This window comes from Podarcis cretensis (assembly GCF_951804945.1).
Source record: "Podarcis cretensis genome assembly, chromosome: 2".
Lineage (NCBI taxonomy): Eukaryota > Metazoa > Chordata > Lepidosauria > Squamata > Lacertidae > Podarcis > Podarcis cretensis.
In genome coordinates this window covers 120,417,047-120,437,347 of record NC_137171.1, presented here as the reverse complement: position 1 = coordinate 120,437,347, position 20,301 = coordinate 120,417,047, and the positions used below count along the sequence as shown (strand labels likewise).

At 41.8% G+C, this 20,301-nt stretch overlaps 2 protein-coding genes across 2 annotated transcripts in view; both read left to right on the top strand.

Moving 5' to 3' along the window:
• The window catches only part of LOC307207054 (vomeronasal type-2 receptor 26-like), a 38,532-nt gene extending 27,431 nt beyond the window's left edge, over window positions 1-11,101 (top strand). Inside the window, exon 5 of the mRNA XM_079960745.1 lies at window positions 10,132-11,101. Within this exon, the coding sequence (XP_079816871.1) occupies window positions 10,132-11,036 (905 nt within the window). The 3' untranslated portion in view covers window positions 11,037-11,101. The remainder of the gene's footprint in view (window positions 1-10,131) is intronic.
• The window catches only part of LOC307210963 (vomeronasal type-2 receptor 26-like), a gene marked incomplete at its 5' end in the record, with an annotated part of 223,647 nt that overhangs the window by 80,495 nt on the left and 122,851 nt on the right, over window positions 1-20,301 (top strand). The window lies entirely within an intron of this gene.

The following is a 20,301-nucleotide window of genomic DNA, read 5'->3' as shown; positions in this document are numbered from 1 at the left end:
GTGGTTGATTTAGCTAAAATTCCCGCATTGCAGGGGGTTGGGCTAGATGCCCCTTGGGGTCCCTTCCAGGTCTATAATTCTATGATTCTCCTGCTGTCCTAAGTAATGGATTATTCCCCCCCGACATGAAATGAGACCCCATAACTCCTATTTTTGTTCAACAGCCCAATGAATGTGAAGATTGTATTTGGGGTAGGTTATGTGATGCCTCTGTCACTGTCTCATTGTCAGAGTTTCCCTGACCTTCTGTGTGGCCCCTTCTACCCCCCTTTCCATGTAGAGGCCGAATCACCCTGTTTTTAGGGCTGGTTGTGACCATTCTGTGTGACCATTGCAACAATTCTGAACATAAAGAATGGGTTTTGATTTTCACTGATCATTCATGCAGGCCCTGCTCCCTCATTTTAGTTCAAGAGCCCATTTAACAAAAAGGTTAGTTTTGGTGGGTTGTGCTACCACCAAATATTCCCAACATAATATTCTGTTGGGAGCTGCCCAGAGTGGCTAGGGAAACCCAGCCAGAGCGGGGTATAAATTGCTGTTGTTGTTATGCTTTGGGATGTATTGTAACCTTTCCATGATCCGATTCCATCATCCATGATTCTGAGGGAAATGATTTTTTTCCCTGTACCCTTTCAGGACCCATATGGAAGTTTGAGACTCAAAACAATTTTTGGGGGTGTTCAGAGGTATCTGATGGTGGGGTAGACAGGTCACAATACACAATTCAAGGTGAATCCAGTCAACCATAAATCTCAGAAGGTGACTAGATATTTCTGCAGCCATTCAATGCAGGCCTCCTCCTGCTTTAAAGGACAGACGTGTGCCTAGAAAATATGGGGCAAATATAAGTATGGATGAGCCTCTTCTGTCAAGAATTTCTTTTAGTGTTTTAATGATGGTTGCCTTGACAGAGAAGTAGTATAGAAATGCAATAAACATGCAAATCTTGCACTGGAGAAGAGATATACCTTCCCTTCTTAATAATAAAAGTGCTTTTTTTGCATTGGAGCAGGATTTTAATCAGACTTGTAACAAACACTATGGATAATGCGGAAGGATAGAAAATGTAGATTATGGAATAATATGAAGTTTTAAATGTTGACCATAGGACCCATGGAGGGGATGGGGGAAAGTCTCGAGATTCAGAGAAATCTCTTTATATGGTTACATATTTGGTAATGTGATAATTTTTTACTTGTAAAAAAAAAGTTCTTTGTGTTGGTTTCCACATTCCCTTTCCTTAGCGCAGACTTGGAGTGTGACATTCCCCATGTCATGCTTCACTTTCAGTCATGTTTGGAATTCAAAATTAATTCAGCACTCCGGAAGGGGGTTCCTTTAACCAGCCACACCCCTCTCTCCTCCTCCTCCTCCTCCTCTTTGCCTTTGATTAGCTACTTCTCAGGTAGCATTTAAACGGAGGAGAGCTGCTCAGCTGAGTGAGAATAAGGAAGTGAAGTTATGGGAGCACTGTTTTGTCTGCTCAGAATACATACTGAATTGATTCCTCCCCCCCCCCCAGCTGTCAGTATATGGAAACATCGCAGCTGCAAACAGCTAGCTTGTTGACATCACATGATGTGGCTAACTGTGGGAAGGAATTTCCCAGGAAGTTCACAGGCTTCTCAGAGCTCTGTGAAGAGTGTAATTTGAAACCTTCCGTTTGCGCATGTACAGGAAGTTTGTCTGACTTGCTAGAAGAACTGACTTGAACGGACATGTTTTTCTCTAGTGCTGTAGACAGAAATAAAAGAATGTAAATAGACGTTTCTGTCTGTCTCCTTTTCCCTGCTAGGGAAGAAGCAGGAGGAGGGGGTGTGCATTTACCCACGCTTGGGAAAATGTCGCCTATCAAAATCTCCCTGGTCTGTCTGGATGTCAGCCAGAGGAGGTTACCGGTATGCAAGCTCCGAGGACAGTGAGAGGGGCCAGCCTCTGTGGAGGGGGCTTGCAAACCAACACCAACTTCCCTGTGAGAGGGCAGCCCTCCTTCCAAGAGAATCTCAAGTGTAAGGCCTGCCCTGTCCCAAAGTGACTAGCAGTTCAAGTGAGGAGGGTTTGGTATCTCAGAGTAGGGAGCTAGAAAACTGGGAGTTTTCACAAAGCCATTTCCGAGCCTCGGGGAGGAGAGGGGGTTGCGGGTTGGCCCCTCCCACATGCGTGGGGGGCTGGATTTCAGCCCCCGCGAGATCCAGGGAATCCCCGGGCATGCCTGCCCCCCTGCCCGCCAATCGGCGGGCCAGGGAGGCGTGGCCTAATGCTATTTAAGGCCAGGCACGCCTCAGGTCCGCCCCCCCACTACGACCCCTGCACATGAATATCAATAAATTCTTGAGGATGTTGTAGAGTTACTGTTTCTTTCCTTTGTGATTATTAAAATCACAGTGGTTTTCCTACATCTTCTACTTTGATACTTGGGCCATACCCACTGAAGGTTCAACACGGGTTTCTGTGGTCGTTCGTTAAAAAAAAATGGTTACCCACCTCCTATTCAGCAGTGGTCTTTATTGGTGCAACATTTTACAGTGCAGAAGAGTAGAAGTGTGTGCTTTCGAGAGTTTACAACTATGGAAGGAGTATCATAAGAGGATTTATTACAATCAGGTAGTATAGGAATTTCATCATAGCATTCAGTTTGTTAAAGCAATCAAGTAAATTCACCATTCACCTTCTCTGTTTTCCATGCTGTGTTACCTGGAAGGTTGATATTTGTGGTGCTGCAACACCGAACATCCTGTTTCACGTCACCAGACAACATGCTATGCTAATTGACTGAACTATCCTGCAGATCTCAACATTCACCATGGCAGAGATTGGGGGGAGGGTGTCCTCCTCTAAAAACTTGGGCTCTGATCCAAGTACCGACATGCTGAATTGGGCTCAGTAGCTACAAAATTATATAAAATACCATAACAACTGGAAAGGTCCCCAAGAAGCTAAAAAGATATATGGGAATGTGACTTTATCAACTGTTTGTGATGTATAATATATGTTCTTGCCCAAAGTGTTAGGCTTAATGACTCCCAGCTAATAACGACTGAAAAAATCTCTCTCTCTCTCTCTCCTCTCTCTCTCTCCTCTCTCTCTCTCCTCTCTCTCTCTCTATATATATGTTACGTTTTACAAAGTGAGAGTTAAATCTCTTGGTATTACCATACTTAAATATTTAATATTTAATAGATTAAATATTAAATATTTAATAGATTTGGAACAAATGATAGTCCTTAAATGAATGGGTAAGTAAATTTTCACCTGTAGGCACCAAACCCAATTTGTGAAGACATCTGCACAAACATGGAAATAGTAAAATGAGGTTTAGAAATCATCAGAAGAATATCATCTGTATATTAAATCAATTTATATTTAACTGACTTGTGGACTGCTCCATAGATCTCCCTATGTTGTCTAATAGCAGAAGGAAATATGAAAAAGCAAGGGTGAAATTGGACATGCTTGTCTAGTTCCTCTAAGTTGGGGTGCTCCAACTTCTTTGTTTCCTCATAGAATCCAAGTGTAGGACAGACAGAGTTTTTGCAAACATGTTTTTCTCCAGCCTGCACCTGTGCATGAAGCCATGTAAAGAGTTCAGGACATTTCAGAGGCCATGCTTGTTCCCTTTATAATTATCAAAATCATCAAAATCATAGAGGGGTTTTTCTTTCATCTTCCTCTCAACAAAGCTCCAGAGATTTTGTCCAAAGATCACCTTTGAGTCCACTCAGGGAGATATCAGAATTGTCAACAACGTTGACAATCATCAGAGCAGAGAGGAATTGGTGCATAAAGGCCTTCTGTACCACTGACAATTTGGGTTCAGATTTAGGACAGGCGAGTTGCAATACATGGGTGCAAGGCTGACTTCGATCCCTTCTAGGTGTGAAGTCTTGGTTGGATTCCATCAACATTATCTAATTATTTTCTAGTTCAGAGGAGCAGTCACAGACAAGGAAGGTGTTCCAAGCAGGCAAAGAATGGTACTGCTTCTCCTGCTCTTCCTGCCTCATGCAGACTGTGGAGTGAAGGCAAAATGCCCCTTGACTTTGGAGAGAGACTGGATTGAGCCATTCAATTATTACAGGCCAGGAGACCACCTCATTAGTGGAATCTTCTCTGCCACAGCTGCTGTATTAAATCCGTGGCACTTCAAAGCTGGTCCCTCTACCAGCTTTAGTAGGTAAGTCAATTTAGGGGAATGGGGTTACTGCTGCTCCGTGTAATATCAATTTTTACTTATCATCCTTTTGGAGCTGTAGTGTATCTGTGTACTTTGGTCCTGCCAGGTTGTGGTGCTTTGGGGTCTATATTTTTTATTCTTTATTTTCTTTCTTTTTTAATGTTTGCATTCTTTTTTAAAACAAATCAGTAAAATTACTTATAAAAATAACAGGTTGGAAGGGACCAGAGGGGAAGGGAGGAGAGTATGAGAGAGGGGGGAAATAGATGTTCCGTGTTATTTAATGAGCCTCTAAAAACCTTTTCTCTCCTATTATTCTTTGAAAGTCTGTGCCCATCTAATTCCATCATGAAAAATCCACTCTATTTTAGTTTTGTTTTCCATAGGATAATGAGTATTGACTGAACAAGACTTTCCCAACACTCATGCATCATTAATTGGGAATTTGCTATCAAACGTTCAAATTTGGATCAGTGTTAGGGTGATTAAATTCTAGAAATAGAATCCAGGACTTTAGATTATCCTTAGAAGCTTGTCAAAAAAAGCAAGAGTTAGAAGTGTTATATTCACTGAATGCTGGAGCATAGGCTGTGATATGTACATTTTTTCAGGAAAATAGCAACAAAGTACTGGCTGCCCCTGTCCTTCTTCTTTGCCATTCAAGAGATTAACCAGAATCCCAGGCTCTTGCCCAACATCACTCTGGGCTACAATATCTATGAGAACTTTTTTCATGGAAGGATGACGTATGAAGCTTTGGTAGACCTGGTCTCTTCTAGACAGGCGAATGTTCCAAACTACAACTGCGGAGGAAAGAATAACTTGATTGCTGTTCTGGAAGGGGCTGACTCTGACTCTGAGAACTCCATCCAGATTTCAAGCATGTTGAGCATCTATAAAATGCCACAGGTAGGAATGGAGATGGTGGGATCATCTGACTGTGGTTCTCAGCCATGAAAGTGTTGGGTAGTGTCAACTCAGAATGAGGAAGACATTGGAAGTCAAGGAATTGAAGAAAGGAGATAAGGAGTGGTCAGATGAATTGCTGTGCTCTTTTGGATATTACCTGTCCTTCCTCCCTTCCATTTGTGTCAAATGTGGATTTGTGTGTGTGTTTGTGTGTTTGTATGCCTGTGCATATAAAATGAGAAGGAAGGGAACTTCCCTCATACTAGTCACCATACCACTAAAAATTGAATAAAGCAGAAAAGTTTCCCTTGAGTGAAACTGTGAAATTTTGTTTATTAATTGAAAACTTTCAAAACCCACTCAATAATTTAAAAACCTTTTAGTAGTGCACCACATAAAGCAGTAAGAAAATTGTTGAAATGTACTGTAGAATACTAATGTACAGTTCAATACCAGTAAAATGGAATGATAAAAGCTTATTTTAAAAGATGAAAACAGGAACTGAGGGACTTCACAAAGATAAAGATGGGGTGCAATCTTATGTTCCAAGGAAAGTCTTGGCAAAAAAGGTAACATGTCTTTATAAAGAACATATATGTTATTGGGGGGTAAGAACTATTTCGTCTTTGATCCCAAACAATGCAAACCAACAGTCCTTTTTTTGCCAGGTCAGCCATGCTTTTGGCTCCCATGTTCTGAATGACAAGAGGCAGTTCCCCTTTTTCTATCGGACGGTCCCCAAAGAAGAGGCCGTTTACCCAGCGATTGTCAAGCTGCTCCATCACTTCAGATGGACGTTCATTGGTCTCATTGCTCCAGACACCGACAATGGAGAGAAGTTCATGAAGAAATTGACACCTATGCTTGAAGAGAGTGGCATTTGTGTTGCCATCTCACTAAGCATTCCACAACTGAATAGATTACATTTGACAGTCAAAGTTCCTCCATTAGAAAAGTGGGCACAAGTCCATGTATTTTTTTATTATGTAGAAACTACTTATTTCTTGGTGGGAATACGACTTGGAAAAATAATATTTGACCAGCTGGTCAAACCCACTGCAGGGAAAGTCCTGATCACAACATCTATGTGGGATTTGAGTGTAGATTTGATCGACAGTCTTTTAGATTTCCAGCACTTTCACAGTATTCTTTCTTTCTCTATTGGGGCAAATAAATGGACAAAATATGATGATTTTTATGCCTTTTTCTTTGCAATCAAGCAGTTTTGGGAGGAAGCTTTTAATTGTTCCTATTCACAGAATACATTGTCAGTGAAAAGCTGGACAAGATGCAGAGAAAGAGAGGAACTGCAGATGCTGCCCCAAGAATATCTGGAAAGACTCTTATCTCTAAACAGCTACAGGATTTACAGCACTGTCCAAGCTGTGGCCCGTTCCTTAAATGCTGTGTATTCCTCTAGATCTAAGTGGAGGTTGAAGGACAGTCTGGAAGTTCAAAGGCTACAGCCATGGCAGGTATTTCCTTTCCCATCTTGGACATCTCAGCCAAACGTGACAATCAATTGTACAATTCCTGAATGGTTGCCTTGGAGATTGCTTGAGAACTTGGGGAATGTGGTGGGAAGGTGAGAAGCTCTATCCTTTGTCCAAAGATTGTGTGTGTTGATGGAGCCTGTATTCAGTGTCTGAGTGACTCATCTTCTCATTACAATAGAGTCTGATACACAGTCATACTTCGGGTTACAGATGTTTCAAGTTGTGTTTTTTTCAGGTTATAGACCCGCTGAAACCCAGAAGTTCTGGAATGGGTTACTTCTGGGTTTTGGCTGTTGCGAATGCGCAGAAGCGCTGAATCGCAACCCATGTGTGCGCTGACAAGCCGCTGCAGGTTGTGAACGCTGCAGGTTGCGAACATGCATCCCGCACAGATCACGTTCGCAACCCGAGCGTCCACTGCATACGGACATTTGTCATATTTCTGGCGTATTTATATTCCGATCCCATTAATATGCTTTGAACTAAATTTTCCATTTCATATAGAGTATCTTGAATATTTTTTATCTTGAATATTTTTATTGAGAGCAGATAATAGCTCATCATCATCTGAGGCCTTTCTTCGTGTGCCGCCATCATGAGAAGTCTGGAGGGTGGCAACACGAGAATGCGACTTTTCTGCAGTGGCTCCCCATTAGGAGAATGCTGTCTCCAGGGAAGTTTGTCTGGCACCTTCATTGTACATCTTTTGGTGCCAGACTGGAGTCACATGCAGGTCAGAACATAGAGGCAGGCACTTCTTAACTATTTATTCAAGAAAACGGCATATGACTCAGCAACACTTCCCATATGGTCTTTTATCTTTTTTAAAGTTTTTGTTTATACTTTTAAAATGTATACATTTTATTAGTTATTACAGAAAACAGCAAAGAACTCAGCAACATTTCCCAAATGGTCTTTTCTTCTTCTTTATAGTTTTATTTATACCGTATTTTTCGCTCTATAAGAAGCACCAGACCACAAGACGCACCTAGTTTTCGGAGGAGGAAAAGAAGAAAAAAAAAAATTCTGAATCTCAGAAACCAGAACAGCAAGAGGGATCGCTGTGCAGTGAAAGCAGCAATCCCTCTTGCTGTTATGGCTTCTGGGATAGCTGCGCAGCCTGCATTCGCTCCATAAGACGCACACACATTCCCCCTTACTTTTTAGGAAGGAAAAAGTGAGTCTTATAGAGCAAAAAATATGGTACTTTTCTAATTTATACATTTAATTAGTTTTACAATCATTTTAATATTTCAAAGACTGACTTCCTTCCCCCTCTTTCTATGGTTCCTTAAATTTACTTTTTAATATCTTCTGCATATCCAAATTCATATAATTTGCTCTTTAAATGATCTACTTTAAATATATATTCTTATGAAATTGCAGGATGTTACAATAATCCTGCCAATGTTTTTAGATGTTTGAAATTTATCTGTAAATATTCAATAAACCATTTCAAAAATCTTTTATAAAAACTTTGTTATGATGGTTTCTTATTCTTCCGGTAAGTTTTACCATTTCTGCATATTGCATTAGATTTTGTATCCATTTTTCATTTGCAGGGACTTCTGCTTCTTTCTTTTTTAGGAGATTAGCTGCTGTAGTTGCATACATAAATAATTTTTTGTACAATTTAGATACTTCTGTCCTTATCATTCCCAAAAGGTCCTTGGATTCTCCAGCAGCCTCTTGAACCCTCTCCTGTGCTTCAGCCTCAGAGTCTGAACTGCTCCCCATCACCGACTCTCCCTGCTCACTAAACCCTGTTGCCCCTTCAGCATCCAGCCCCTCATTGCAGTCTTCTTCCTCTGAGCTCTCCTCAGTGTCCCACCACCAATCCCCTGGCTCTGAGCCTTCCTCCCCTGGGGGTTCCCTGGCTAGTGCTTCCCACCAAACTGCTCAACCAATCCCTGACACTCTGTAGCCAATCCCAAATGAGAGCAGATCCAAGCATGAAATGCTCAGAGTGGAATAGTCAGTGTTGTTTCCCCTGTTCCATATGCGGCCCTTTTCTCTGCCATTCTAGCTCCACTCTTTCCTGGGAGACACCCAGTTTTACAATTCTTCAATGGACGGAGTGTATTTGGATGAGAACGGGGAACTGGCAGCTGACCTGGACATCGTGAACTGGGTGGTGTTTCCAAATCGGTCCCTCCTTAGGGAGATCATTGGGAGCATCAATAGGCAGAGATCCCTGGACCTAAAGTGCACCATGGACCAGAATGCCACTGTGTGTCCCAAATGGCACAACCAGGTGGGGGAAATAACTTATTTTATTAGATTTCCCATCCAATAAGTTCCAATCATGCCACCATGTTTTGTGTCGCACTGCCTTCAAATGCCTCCTGCATTCCTTGAAAATCTAACAGTGGGTCCCTGTGAAACTCTGTATATGCATGAATCAGCTACTATGGGAGTGTAATTTCAAGGTGGGTGTTTTAGTAACTAGATGATGTGGCCACTGGTTTCCCCCTTCCCCTGTCATATTTAAACCACTAAAAACTTAAAATCTGTAAGACAGTGTGGCTTTTAGCAGCCTCAGTGCTGGCAATATTTCCTGAACTGCTCCTGTAAATCCATGTTCTATGGAACAACTTTCAGAAAGGTGTGCAATAGATTTGTTTGCATAAAGAGATGAACTCCTAACTTGAACCCTTCTAGGAAATTTAACTATGGGTCTCAAATGAATAAAGTTTAGCTACCTCTGATTAATACAGTGATCATGACACTTTATCATGTTCAAGAGGGGAAACTGAAAGAGAGCTGAGCAACAGGGGAAGGGAAGCAGAAGGAACTAGGGTTCTGATCAAATAGGGAAACATTCTCATGAGAGGTTTTTCTGCAATCAAGCAGTCTATAAATGTGGTCAAAGATAATCAGTTAAGTAATATATTGCTATCATCCTTAACACAGCAGCCTTCACACATTCTCTTTGATGCCCCTTTATGCTCAGCCCCTGCCTACTTCCAGGTGTGTGGAAAGTTGCCAGCCTGGATTCTTCAAGGTAGTTCAGGAAGGAATGCTGCTCTGCTGCTATGACTGCGTTCCCTGTGCGGAAGGAACAATGGCCTCTCAGGAAGGTGGGTGACACCAGCAGAAAGACCTGCCTTGGGGAAGAGGATAAAGGATCTTTCTGGTGTCTGGGGTTTATTAAAGGGGAGTTCTAGAACTGATGCACTGCTACAACACAACTGGGCATTTTCCCCATTAGGTGTTCATACATGCTGTATTGACACATTGAATGACAATTAGAAGCCTACACAGAGAGGGAGAAAATCCTGAGATATGGGAATTTGACATTACTTTGACTGTTAGTCAAACTTGGCACAAGAGATACCATGAACTCCCAGATGATTGTCAGGCACAAATGTTTCATATAGTTGAGTCCAACAAGGTCCCTTTTCCTATCCCGTAATATTATTAATACCAAAAACTGCTCTCCCTGGTTGTACACAATGGTTTTTATATTTTCTTTTAGTGGGGAGCACTTTGGTATTACTTTTTGTTAAGGAAAAGCAGTAAAGTTGTTATTCCTTGTGTTCTTTACAGATGCAGAGCGTTGCACCAGGTGTCCAGAAGATCAGCATCCAAACAAGGACAGAGATCAATGTTTCTACAAGATCATCACTTTTCTGGCTTATGAAGAACCTTTGGGGATCTTCCTAGCTTCCTTTGCCCTATTCTTATTCCTAAGCACGTGTGTTGTGCTTGGAATATTCATTATATTCCGAGAAACTCCCATAGTCAAAGCCAACAACCGGAACCTCTCCTATATCCTCCTCAACTCCCTCCTGCTTTCCTTTTTGTCCTCCTTCCTCTTCATTGGAAGGCCAAGGAAAGTGACCTGCCTTCTCCGACAAATGGCCTTCAGCATCATCTTTTCAGTTGCCGTCTCCTCTGTGTTGGCCAAAACCATCACTGTGGTGCTGGCCTTCCTGGCCACAAAGCCAGGAAACACGATGAGGAGATGGCTGGGAAAGAGTCTGGCCAACTCCATTGTCATTTCCTGTTCCAGTGTCCAAGTTGTCATCTGCACCATCTGGCTGGGAATCTCTCCTCCCTTCCCAGAGTCTGACATGAGCTCCCAGCCCAGGGAGATCATCCTGCAATGCAATGAAGGGTCTATTGCCATGTTTTATGGTGTCCTTGGCTACATGGGCTTCCTGGCCTCCATCTGCTTCACAGTGGCTTTCTTAGCTAGGAAGCTGCCTGGGGCCTTCAATGAAGCCAAGCTGATTACCTTCAGCATGCTGGTCTTCTGCAGTGTTTGGATTTCCTTTGTGCCCTCCTATCTGAGCACAAAGGGGAAATACATGGTGGCTGTGCAGGTCTTCTCTATCTTGGCTTCCAGTGCTGGGCTTCTGGGCTGCATCTTCTTTCCCAAGTGCTACATAATTGTACTTAGGCCTGAGCTAAACACAAAGGAGCATCTGACAACAAAAGCTGGTTCTTAAATGACTCATTTTCGACAACTGTTGTCCAGCACAGTAATGTTGAAAAAGACATACTTGCCTTGCAAATGTAGCTTCTTAGATTTAAAAGCATGTTTATGGCTCCTTTTCTGATGGTTACTTTTCAAACTTTTAAGAAGTGTCTAAATATTTAAATTTTATTTTTAATTGTACTATTTTAACTTGGAAAGCTGAATGTCTTTCTCTTAAAATTCACGTTCTTTGGCTTTTCCTGCATTTCAAAATATTGATTTAATAGGAAAATTGATTGGGACTGCTAAAACAAACAGAGGAGAAAAGTGTAATTGAGTAGTGAAATGTTTTGATTACAGAACAGTTAACAGAGGGCACAGAAACATTATTTACAGATATATATATATATATATATATATATATATATATATACCACAATGGGAGGGTTCTTGGGAGGGGGGAATAAACATGGTAAGAATAATTTATCCCTTATTGTAAAATGCCATTTAAAGCATGTTGAACTTTGAGATATGAATTGCTCTTCATTGCACATACAATTAATACCTGAATTTTCCTTCACAAACATTATGTTAAAAATACTGAGATAATTGTGCCCTGATAAATCTGTTGCTCTTCACGGTGTCTCAGGACTTATTTGCTTTTGAGCTGGCGAGAAAGAGTGCTTCCCCCCCCCCCCTTCTTCTTCATTTCTGTTGGGAAATATCACGGCAATGATAGTTAGATGAAGAAAGTAATGGAGAAAGGAAGACCATTTCTTCCAGAAAGCCCAATGCCCTTTGACTTGAGATAACTGCTCATGGTACACCCACTCATCCCATTTGCTTTGCATCTATTTTGCAGGCTTTGCTATATATTTTAAAACTTCTTTGAGCAGAGGTAACAATATGGGAAGTGCAGCCTCTCTAGTCTCAAAGCCACGGTCAGCTCCTTTGGAGGTGGAGAATGCAAACCATATCCAGCATGTGTTCCTATTTAACTCTGGCTGGAGTTTCTCCTGCTGCTGCTCTCCCCACTTCATCTGTGACATCTCAGATTCTCTGTAGCTGAAGCTCTGTCTCCTGACTTCTTTAGACATGGCAGAACTTGTCATAGTGGAAGGAAATTCACCCTAGATCAACTCCAGTTGTCCCTCTGGCACATAAGAGGCAGGGGAGAACTGCTAAAATAAACACACACAGACACATTTAATCTATAGATAACAAGTGGTTCAGAGACATAGATTGTGGAGGGTGGGGACAAGGTCACACTATCCGGGACACCCTCCTGCAAGGGGATCAAAAGAGATGCTCATTTGGACTCCCAGTGGAGCATGGCAAACTGGAAAGAGTCCATTGCTAGCTCATCTGCCAGCATGGATAAGTATTTGGTGATAAAATGTCCATTAAACTTTGATTAGTTTAATGTTAAATAAACGTCCAGTGCGCTTCCAACGCCATAAGTCTTATCTCAGCAGAGAATTTCGTGCAGCGGCTGAAGGAGGCAGGAGAGTCAGTACCTTTTATAAATGAAGAATCCTGGAGCAAGCACTTTGGAACTCAGAGAAAAATTTTATTCAGAAAAGGAAAAAAACCCTGGTGATAAAGCACACATGCTTTTATCTCCGGCATAAAGAAAAACTTTACTCTAAACTTAACTCATATCAGCAAACACGCCCGTGGCCACAAACTGAGTCTGCGAGTCAGGTCAAGGGGGGGAAAGAGAGAAACACGGGTGAACTGACTATTTATACAAACCAACTCACATTCCTGGATGCTTAATGACTTCCAGCTGCTCAGTGATTAGAGCGACTTGTTACCTCTTAACCCTTTAGTACCAACATAAAAGGTGGTCAGAATATCTGCTAGGGTCAATGAGAGATTGGTAGGCAAGCCTAAGAAGTTCTGAAGAGACACTCTCCCATCATTATCAAGAGGAGTTTAAACCTCCAGAGACATTGGGGGGGGGGGGGGTTGTTCAGAAAATGGAGTTACAGAAGCTCACACACCGAATAATTGGTCAGAACTGTTAAAATAAACACAAACAAACACACTTTTAATCTAGGGGGGGGGACTTGAATTGTGACGGGTGGGAAAAGGTCGCACTTCTGCAAGTGGGTCAAGAAAGAGGCTCATTTGATTAGCCCCATTGTGACCCAAGGAAATGTCTTTGTAAAGTATGCTAAGAAAATGTTCCAAATACATGGAGCAAATGTCAGCCTCACAGGAGGCAGATGAGACAAATTCACGGAGGACAACACTTGTGATGGCTACTAGCCATGACGGCCATGCTCTACCTCTACAATGGGGGAAGCAATGTCTCTGAATGCCCGTTGCTGGAATCCACAGGACGGGAGAGGGCTCTTGTTCTCGGGTCTTGTTTGCTGGCTTACCATTGAGGGATCTGGTCAGGGCTGGATTTAGGCAAATACACAGCAAAAGGCACAAACAGAAAAGGATAACAATGAGGTGTGTCAGGAAAAAAATGAAGCTACAAATGCATAGAAAATGGTTCTCTTTTCAAATAACAACCCTTTTGAGAGTGAGAAGAGCAAAGCACATCTGTTTTAACAGGCTTGCTGTAGATCAAATAATTTATGCAGCACAAAAGAAAGGCATTTAAGAAGAAGAGGAAAATGTCTGACTACCAACAGTTTGAATAGACAAATAAGTGTGATTGGTTATTTGTGACCCCCAGGTAAATATTAGCAGCATAAAGCCTAGTATGGTTGGTCAATAATATAGCGGGATAAGCCTGTGATGAAGCAATGTACAAGCTTATGCCCAAAGGACCTACAGCCATTGCAAAGCTTTAACGACTTCAATTTCAACATTCATGATTTATTTGACAGGAAGAAAGATTTAAATCTAAGAAGCTACATTTGCAAGTATGTCTGTGCTGGATGACAGTTGTTGAAAATGAGTAATTTAAGAATCAGTTTTTGTTGTCAAACACTAGATATTAATCATCTAATAAGTTGCATAGAACAAGATCATACACCATCCTGTGATTTGGTCATTAGATCCTCCTTTGAATTCAGATCAGGCTTGAATACAATTACGTAGCACTTGGGAATGAAGATGCAGCCCAGAAGCCCAGCACGGGAGGCCAAGATAGAGAAGATCTGCACGGCCACCATGTATTTCCCCTTGGTGCTCAGGTAGGAGGGCACAAAGGAGACCCAAACACTGCAGAAGACCAGCATGCTGAAGGTGATCAGCTTGGCTTCATATGTCAGGAGTGCTCTGATGGTGTTTCCTGCTTGGCAGGGGGTTGGACTCGATGGCCCTTGTGGTCTCTTCCAACTTTATGATTCTATGATTCTATGATTCTATGAAGGCCCCAGGCAGCTTCCTAGCTAAGAAAGCCACTGTGAAGCAGAGGTGGGCCAGGAAGCCCATGTAGCTGAGGGAGCCATAAAAACATGGCAATAGACCCTACATTGTATTGCAAGGTGATCTCTCCAGCCTGGGAGGTCATGTCAGACTCTGGGAAGGGTGGAGAGATTCCCATCCAGATGATGCAGATGACAACTTGGATAAGAGAACAGGAAATGACAATGAAGTTAGCCAGACTCTTCCCCAGACATCTCCTCATCGTGTTTCCTGGCTTTGTGGCCAGGAAGGCCAGCACCACAGTGATAGTTTTTGCCAATACAGAAGAGACAGCAACTGAAAAGATCTTACATCTATTCTATGGTTAGCAGAACCAGATCCATTGAGTAACTGAGCTTGTAGGGAAGGGAGGGTGAATGTTCAGGACGTGGGTGTTGATGTTACAACTGGGGTGTTAGTTGCAAGTGATTTTGCTGATATTTTGGAGGGCGTGTATTTTTTGGGGGGTTAAAGTTCTTTAGTTTGAAGTAAACTACTGGCTACTTCAGCTGCTCTAAATCTTGACTCAATATTTCTCTGACACAGAATCTTTTGTGCACCAGATTTCTCTCCCCCGGGCCCCAGCACAGTGCAATGCATGACAGTGGGCTGCTATTCATTCAGAGGTTTGGACAATTACGAAAAATATCGCTTGAGTGCTGGGGAGAATAAATCACTATGATTCTTATAATTATGCGGAAAACAAAGTTCTCCCTACTTTGCTGGCATTTATTCAAAGAGTATGTTGACATTTAAAGGTCAATCTGACCTTTGACCCCCCTCCAAGCTGACCCATGTAAAGACCAGGGAGCCATTTCTGTGCGTTCTTGTTCTCATGTTTTCCTCCAGGTCTGCACTGTTGAATGGCTACTTTAAATGTAAAGGTTCATCATTGTTCCACCTAATGTGTATGTCTTTAAGGGGCCAGAGCAAGGGCCAGAGCAAGATAACGAGACCCAGCTTTACAGCTGTGAAACATAGCAGGTGCTGCCGAGTTGCATTGATTAAGGTGTGTCAGCCATTGCATGTAGTACATAAGGAGCAGCACCTAGCTCTCCCATTACCCTGGGGGTTGGGTTGGTGGTGGGTCTGGTTTGTTGTTAATGTATTTAGTGTATAAGGAGTTTTTGTTTTTTGTAATTAAAACCTTGTTTAAGTTATTTTTGAGTCCCTTTCTTTTTAATGCATGGTCTCCCCAGCAAGCTCTCTGCAGCGCTACCATACTGCAAATAGCCAACATCTTTGGTTATGGGCCCAGCTGCTGAGTGGATGACTGCATATTTTTGGACTCTGAGAAAGGTTTGAAAACTCCTTCTCCTGTTAGTTTAGTTTTTGTGGGTCTGGAAGATTTCCAGAATGGTTGACCGGGTTCCTGAAGCTGAGAAGGCTCTGGTCTTCCCACAGCTAACAGATGAGAACTATAGTTTATGGTCTTTTCGGGTGGAGGCGCTTTTGACCTCTAGAGAAGTATGGACCTATGTAACTGATGACCCTCCTGACCCTGTAACTAATGCTTGGTTGAAAGGAGATGCAAAAGCTAGGGCGATAATTAATTTGGCAGTCAGCGACCAGCAAATAGTCTATATAAGGAATAAGAAAACTGCCAAAGAAATGTGGGACAGTCTTGCAGCAGTGCATGTTAGAAAGGAGTCAGCATCTGCATTGACGTTTTTCAAGCAGCTGTACCAGACTAAGTTGCAGCCTGGTCATGATTTGGCAGCACACTTGAGACGTCTGGAGGCAATACGCGGCGAATTAATTCGAAGGGACATGGACATACCTGATATTCAGTATGTTTTTATCATTCTTTGTTCCCTTAATGAGGACTTTGATGGTATAGCTAGCCAGATATCTGCCGTTCCACCAGCACAATTAATTGTGGAAGGGGTAACGGCAAGATTAATGGGCGAGTTGGATAGAAGGGAGGCTTGTGCCATAAGCACTCCTATTTCCAGAAGTAATGAGGAACGCCATATGCAACCTTTTGGTGATGCGACTGCATTTAAAGCTGCAAAGCGTTGTTGGTTCTGCAATAAGCAAGGACATTTTGCAAAGGACTGCAGATCCAAAAGAAAGCAAAGTACTCCTAAGCCTGTTTCTGCTCATCAGTCACGGTTGTCATCTCAGCAGCCAACATTGCACCGTAAAGACAGAAATGAGCCGCGAGCTTTTCACGCTCGGACTGCAGATCATAAAAGAATTAAAGGTGCCAAGTGGAATTCTTTTATTGTGGACTCAGGAGCCTCTCACCACGTTTGCAACGATCGAAGTTTGTTTATTTCTTTCGAAGAGGAAATTGGTAATGTACATTTAGCCAATTCACAAGTCTTGCAGTCACTTGGCAGAGGTACTGTTAAACTTGACTCTTTAAATATTACAATAGCGAACTGCATTTACTGCCCATCAGTGGACAATTTATTATCAGTAAGGTGTTTTGCTCGTCAAGGCATAAGTGTGCGTTTCTTAAATTCAATGTGTGAGTTTTTTGAGGGGAACAAACGTCTATTGTATGCCCGGGACTCTGATGGTTTATATAGACTGTATTTTCGCACCTACTCCCAATCGCCTATAAATTGCAGAGCAGCACAGTCAAGCCAGGGGTTGAGGAATGTAAGGCCTCATTCCGGGTGTGTCCATGAGGCGCACAGAATTCTGGGACACTTGAATTTTGCTGATGTAATTAAGACAAAGAATATTGTTAATGGCCTCAACTTAAAACCATGTAATTTTTTTATGCAATGTCTATCTTGTTGCAAGAATAAGATTAAGGTTGCACGCAAGGGTAGGTGCTCAGATAGGAAAGTAACTGAGCCATTTGAGCGTGTACATTGTGACTTAGTTGGGCCACTCCCGCCATCATTAGGAGGTTCTAAGTACTGGCTCACTCTCATAGACCAGTATAGTAGATATTGTTGGACTTACGCAATAGCTGAGAAGTCCCAAGCATTTGAGAAGTATAAAGTTTTTTGCAACTGGGTAAAAACACACTTTAACAAACCTATTAAGAACCTGTTTTCTGACCGGGGTGGAGAATTTGTTTCTGAGGATTTTGAGAAATTCCTGGAAGCGCAGGGGACTACTCATGAGTTATCTTGCCCCCGAAGTCCCTGGCAAAATGGGCTTGTTGAAGTTGTGCAGCGTGATCTGCAAGCAGGGGTCAAAACTTATCTGCACGATGCTAATCTGCCCAAAGACTTTTGGGCTGAAGCGCTTAATGCATTTTGTTATGTTAGAAATCGCAGTTATCATTCTGGTTTAGATGTCACCCCCTATGAGAAGCTGTTTAAAAAACGCCCTAATCTGAAATACCTACGCATTTGGGGTTCAGATGTAATTATGCATTACCCAGCTAAGCAGAAACTGGGTGAGTGTAGTGTTCAGGGAAAATTAATGGGCTACCAGCAGGGGGCGTACAGAATTTACATACCAGCAACTGGCAAATTTCATATTACCAGAAGCATGATACAAACTGTAAATTGGAATGGAGTTGCTGTCTTCCAAGATACTAATGGTATAGATAATACTGAGGAAGAGGAGGAAGAGGCAGCAGCAGCAGCAGGAGGAAATGGTGCTTCTGAATTAATGGAAAAAGACAAAAAGCCTGTTGAATCTGATAATTTGCTTGGTGATTTAAAGTCACAGGCACCCGAGGGGAGGTTAGATTCTCTTGATTTTTCTGACCGTGAGCTTAGCCTACAGGCACCTCTTCAGTCTGACAATGATGATTTACAACCTGAAACTAGTAGTTCACTTAGTCCCATTAAGTCTGAGGAGTCTGACTCTCCTTCCGGACTGAGACGTTCAGATAGAAAGAGGCAGAAGCCACAACGTTTTGCAGATGAACATTTTAATACTGTGTATGCCAATAAGGCGGTTTTTGAGCCAAAAAGCTACAATGATGTTCAGAATTTACCTAAGCACCAAGCTGCAAATTGGTATAAAGCAATGAACTCTGAGATAGCTTCTTTAAAAGAGCATAACACTTGGTCTCTTGTACCACAAACCTCAGATATGAGACTTATTGATTCAAAATGGGTTTATAGAGTTAAAATGAATGACAAAAATGAAGTTGTAAGGTACAAAGCAAGATTAGTTGCTAGGGGTTTTCAACAAATTCCAGGCGAAGATTATGATTTGTGTTATTCACCAAGTGTAAAATATGAAACAGTTAAGCTTTTGTTAAAAGATGCATCACAACGTGGACATTCTGTTTATCACCTAGATATAAAAACTGCATATTTGTTTGCAGATTTAAAAGAACAAATTTTTATGCGTGTCCCTGAAGGCATAGACGCTGCTGAAGGTTTGGTATGCAAATTAAATAAATCCCTTTATGGTCTGCACCAAAGTGGAAGGAATTGGCACCAAACTTTAGCAAAAGAACTGCTGGATATTGGTTTTTCACAAGGAAAGGCAGACAATTGTGTGTTTATAAAGGAAAGGGCAAACTCTGTAACAAAGATATGTGTGTATGTAGATGACGTGTTAATTTCTACAAAAACTAAACAGGAATATGAAGAGGTAGTATCACAGTTACAGAAGAAATTTGATGTGGTGGAATTAGGCATAGCTAAAAATTACTTATCCATGCAAATTAAGAAAGGCAAAAATGGATCTTTTCTGGTTCATCAAACTGCAAAAATTGATGACCTTGTTGAAATGCTACGTTTAGAAAATGCAAATGGGAAGGAAACACCTATGGTGTGTGGTTTCACCTTTACAGGTGAAGATAAGCCATTCTCTAACAAAACTCTGTATCGTTCTGCCATAGGCAAGCTAAATTTCATTCAAAGAATCTCAAGACCAGATATAACTTATGCTTTTCACTTTCTGGCAAAATTTGTGGAAAAGCCTACTACACAATGTTTCTCTGCTCTTAAGAGAGTGGTAATGTACCTTAAACATACCAAACATTATAGGTTGCAGTTTACGTCAAGTATTGACAAAGGTTTTGAAATTTTCTGCGATGCATCTCATGCAGTGGAACAAAATAATTGCAGGGGTGTGTCTGGTATGGTGTTTTGTTATAACGGTTGTCCATTTGAATGGAAGTCCCAGACACAAACCATTGTTTGTCTCTCCACAACCGAGAGTGAATTATGTGCATGCGTTCAGGCCACTCGTGATGTAGAATGGTATCTGCAAGTATTTGCAGACCTACAGATGCAAGTAACACTACCAGTAAAAGTTTACCTTGATTCCCAGAGTGGACTCGCCATCCTATGCTCAGAAACCAATACGCAGCGCACTAGAGTCTTAAGATTACGTCTGCAGTTTGTAAAGAAACTAATTGCTGATGAAATGATTGTATTTGAATATGTTCCAGGTGACAATCAAATTGCGGACATTTTTACAAAAGCACTTCCAAAGGTTACACATGAAAGACATGTACAAAGTATGCTTTATGTTTTTGTTCCACAATGATGAACCGCAGGGGAAATGTTGAATGGTTACTTTAAATGTAAAGGTTCATCATTGTTCCACCTAATGTGTATGTCTTTAAGGGGCCAGAGCAAGGGCCAGAGCAAGATAACGAGACCCAGCTTTACAGCTGTGAAACATAGCAGGTGCTGCCGAGTTGCATTGATTAAGGTGTGTCAGCCATTGCATGTAGTACATAAGGAGCAGCACCTAGCTCTCCCATTACCCTGGGGGTTGGGTTGGTGGTGGGTCTGGTTTGTTGTTAATGTATTTAGTGTATAAGGAGTTTTTGTTTTTTGTAATTAAAACCTTGTTTAAGTTATTTTTGAGTCCCTTTCTTTTTAATGCATGGTCTCCCCAGCAAGCTCTCTGCAGCGCTACCATACTGCAAATAGCCAACATGCACCTGTGCCTTGAGCCACACAGAGACTCAGGTGATGCATGTCCCCCTTAGAATTATTCTTATTCTTGCCAAATCACCAGGGATTGAGACAAATCAGCCA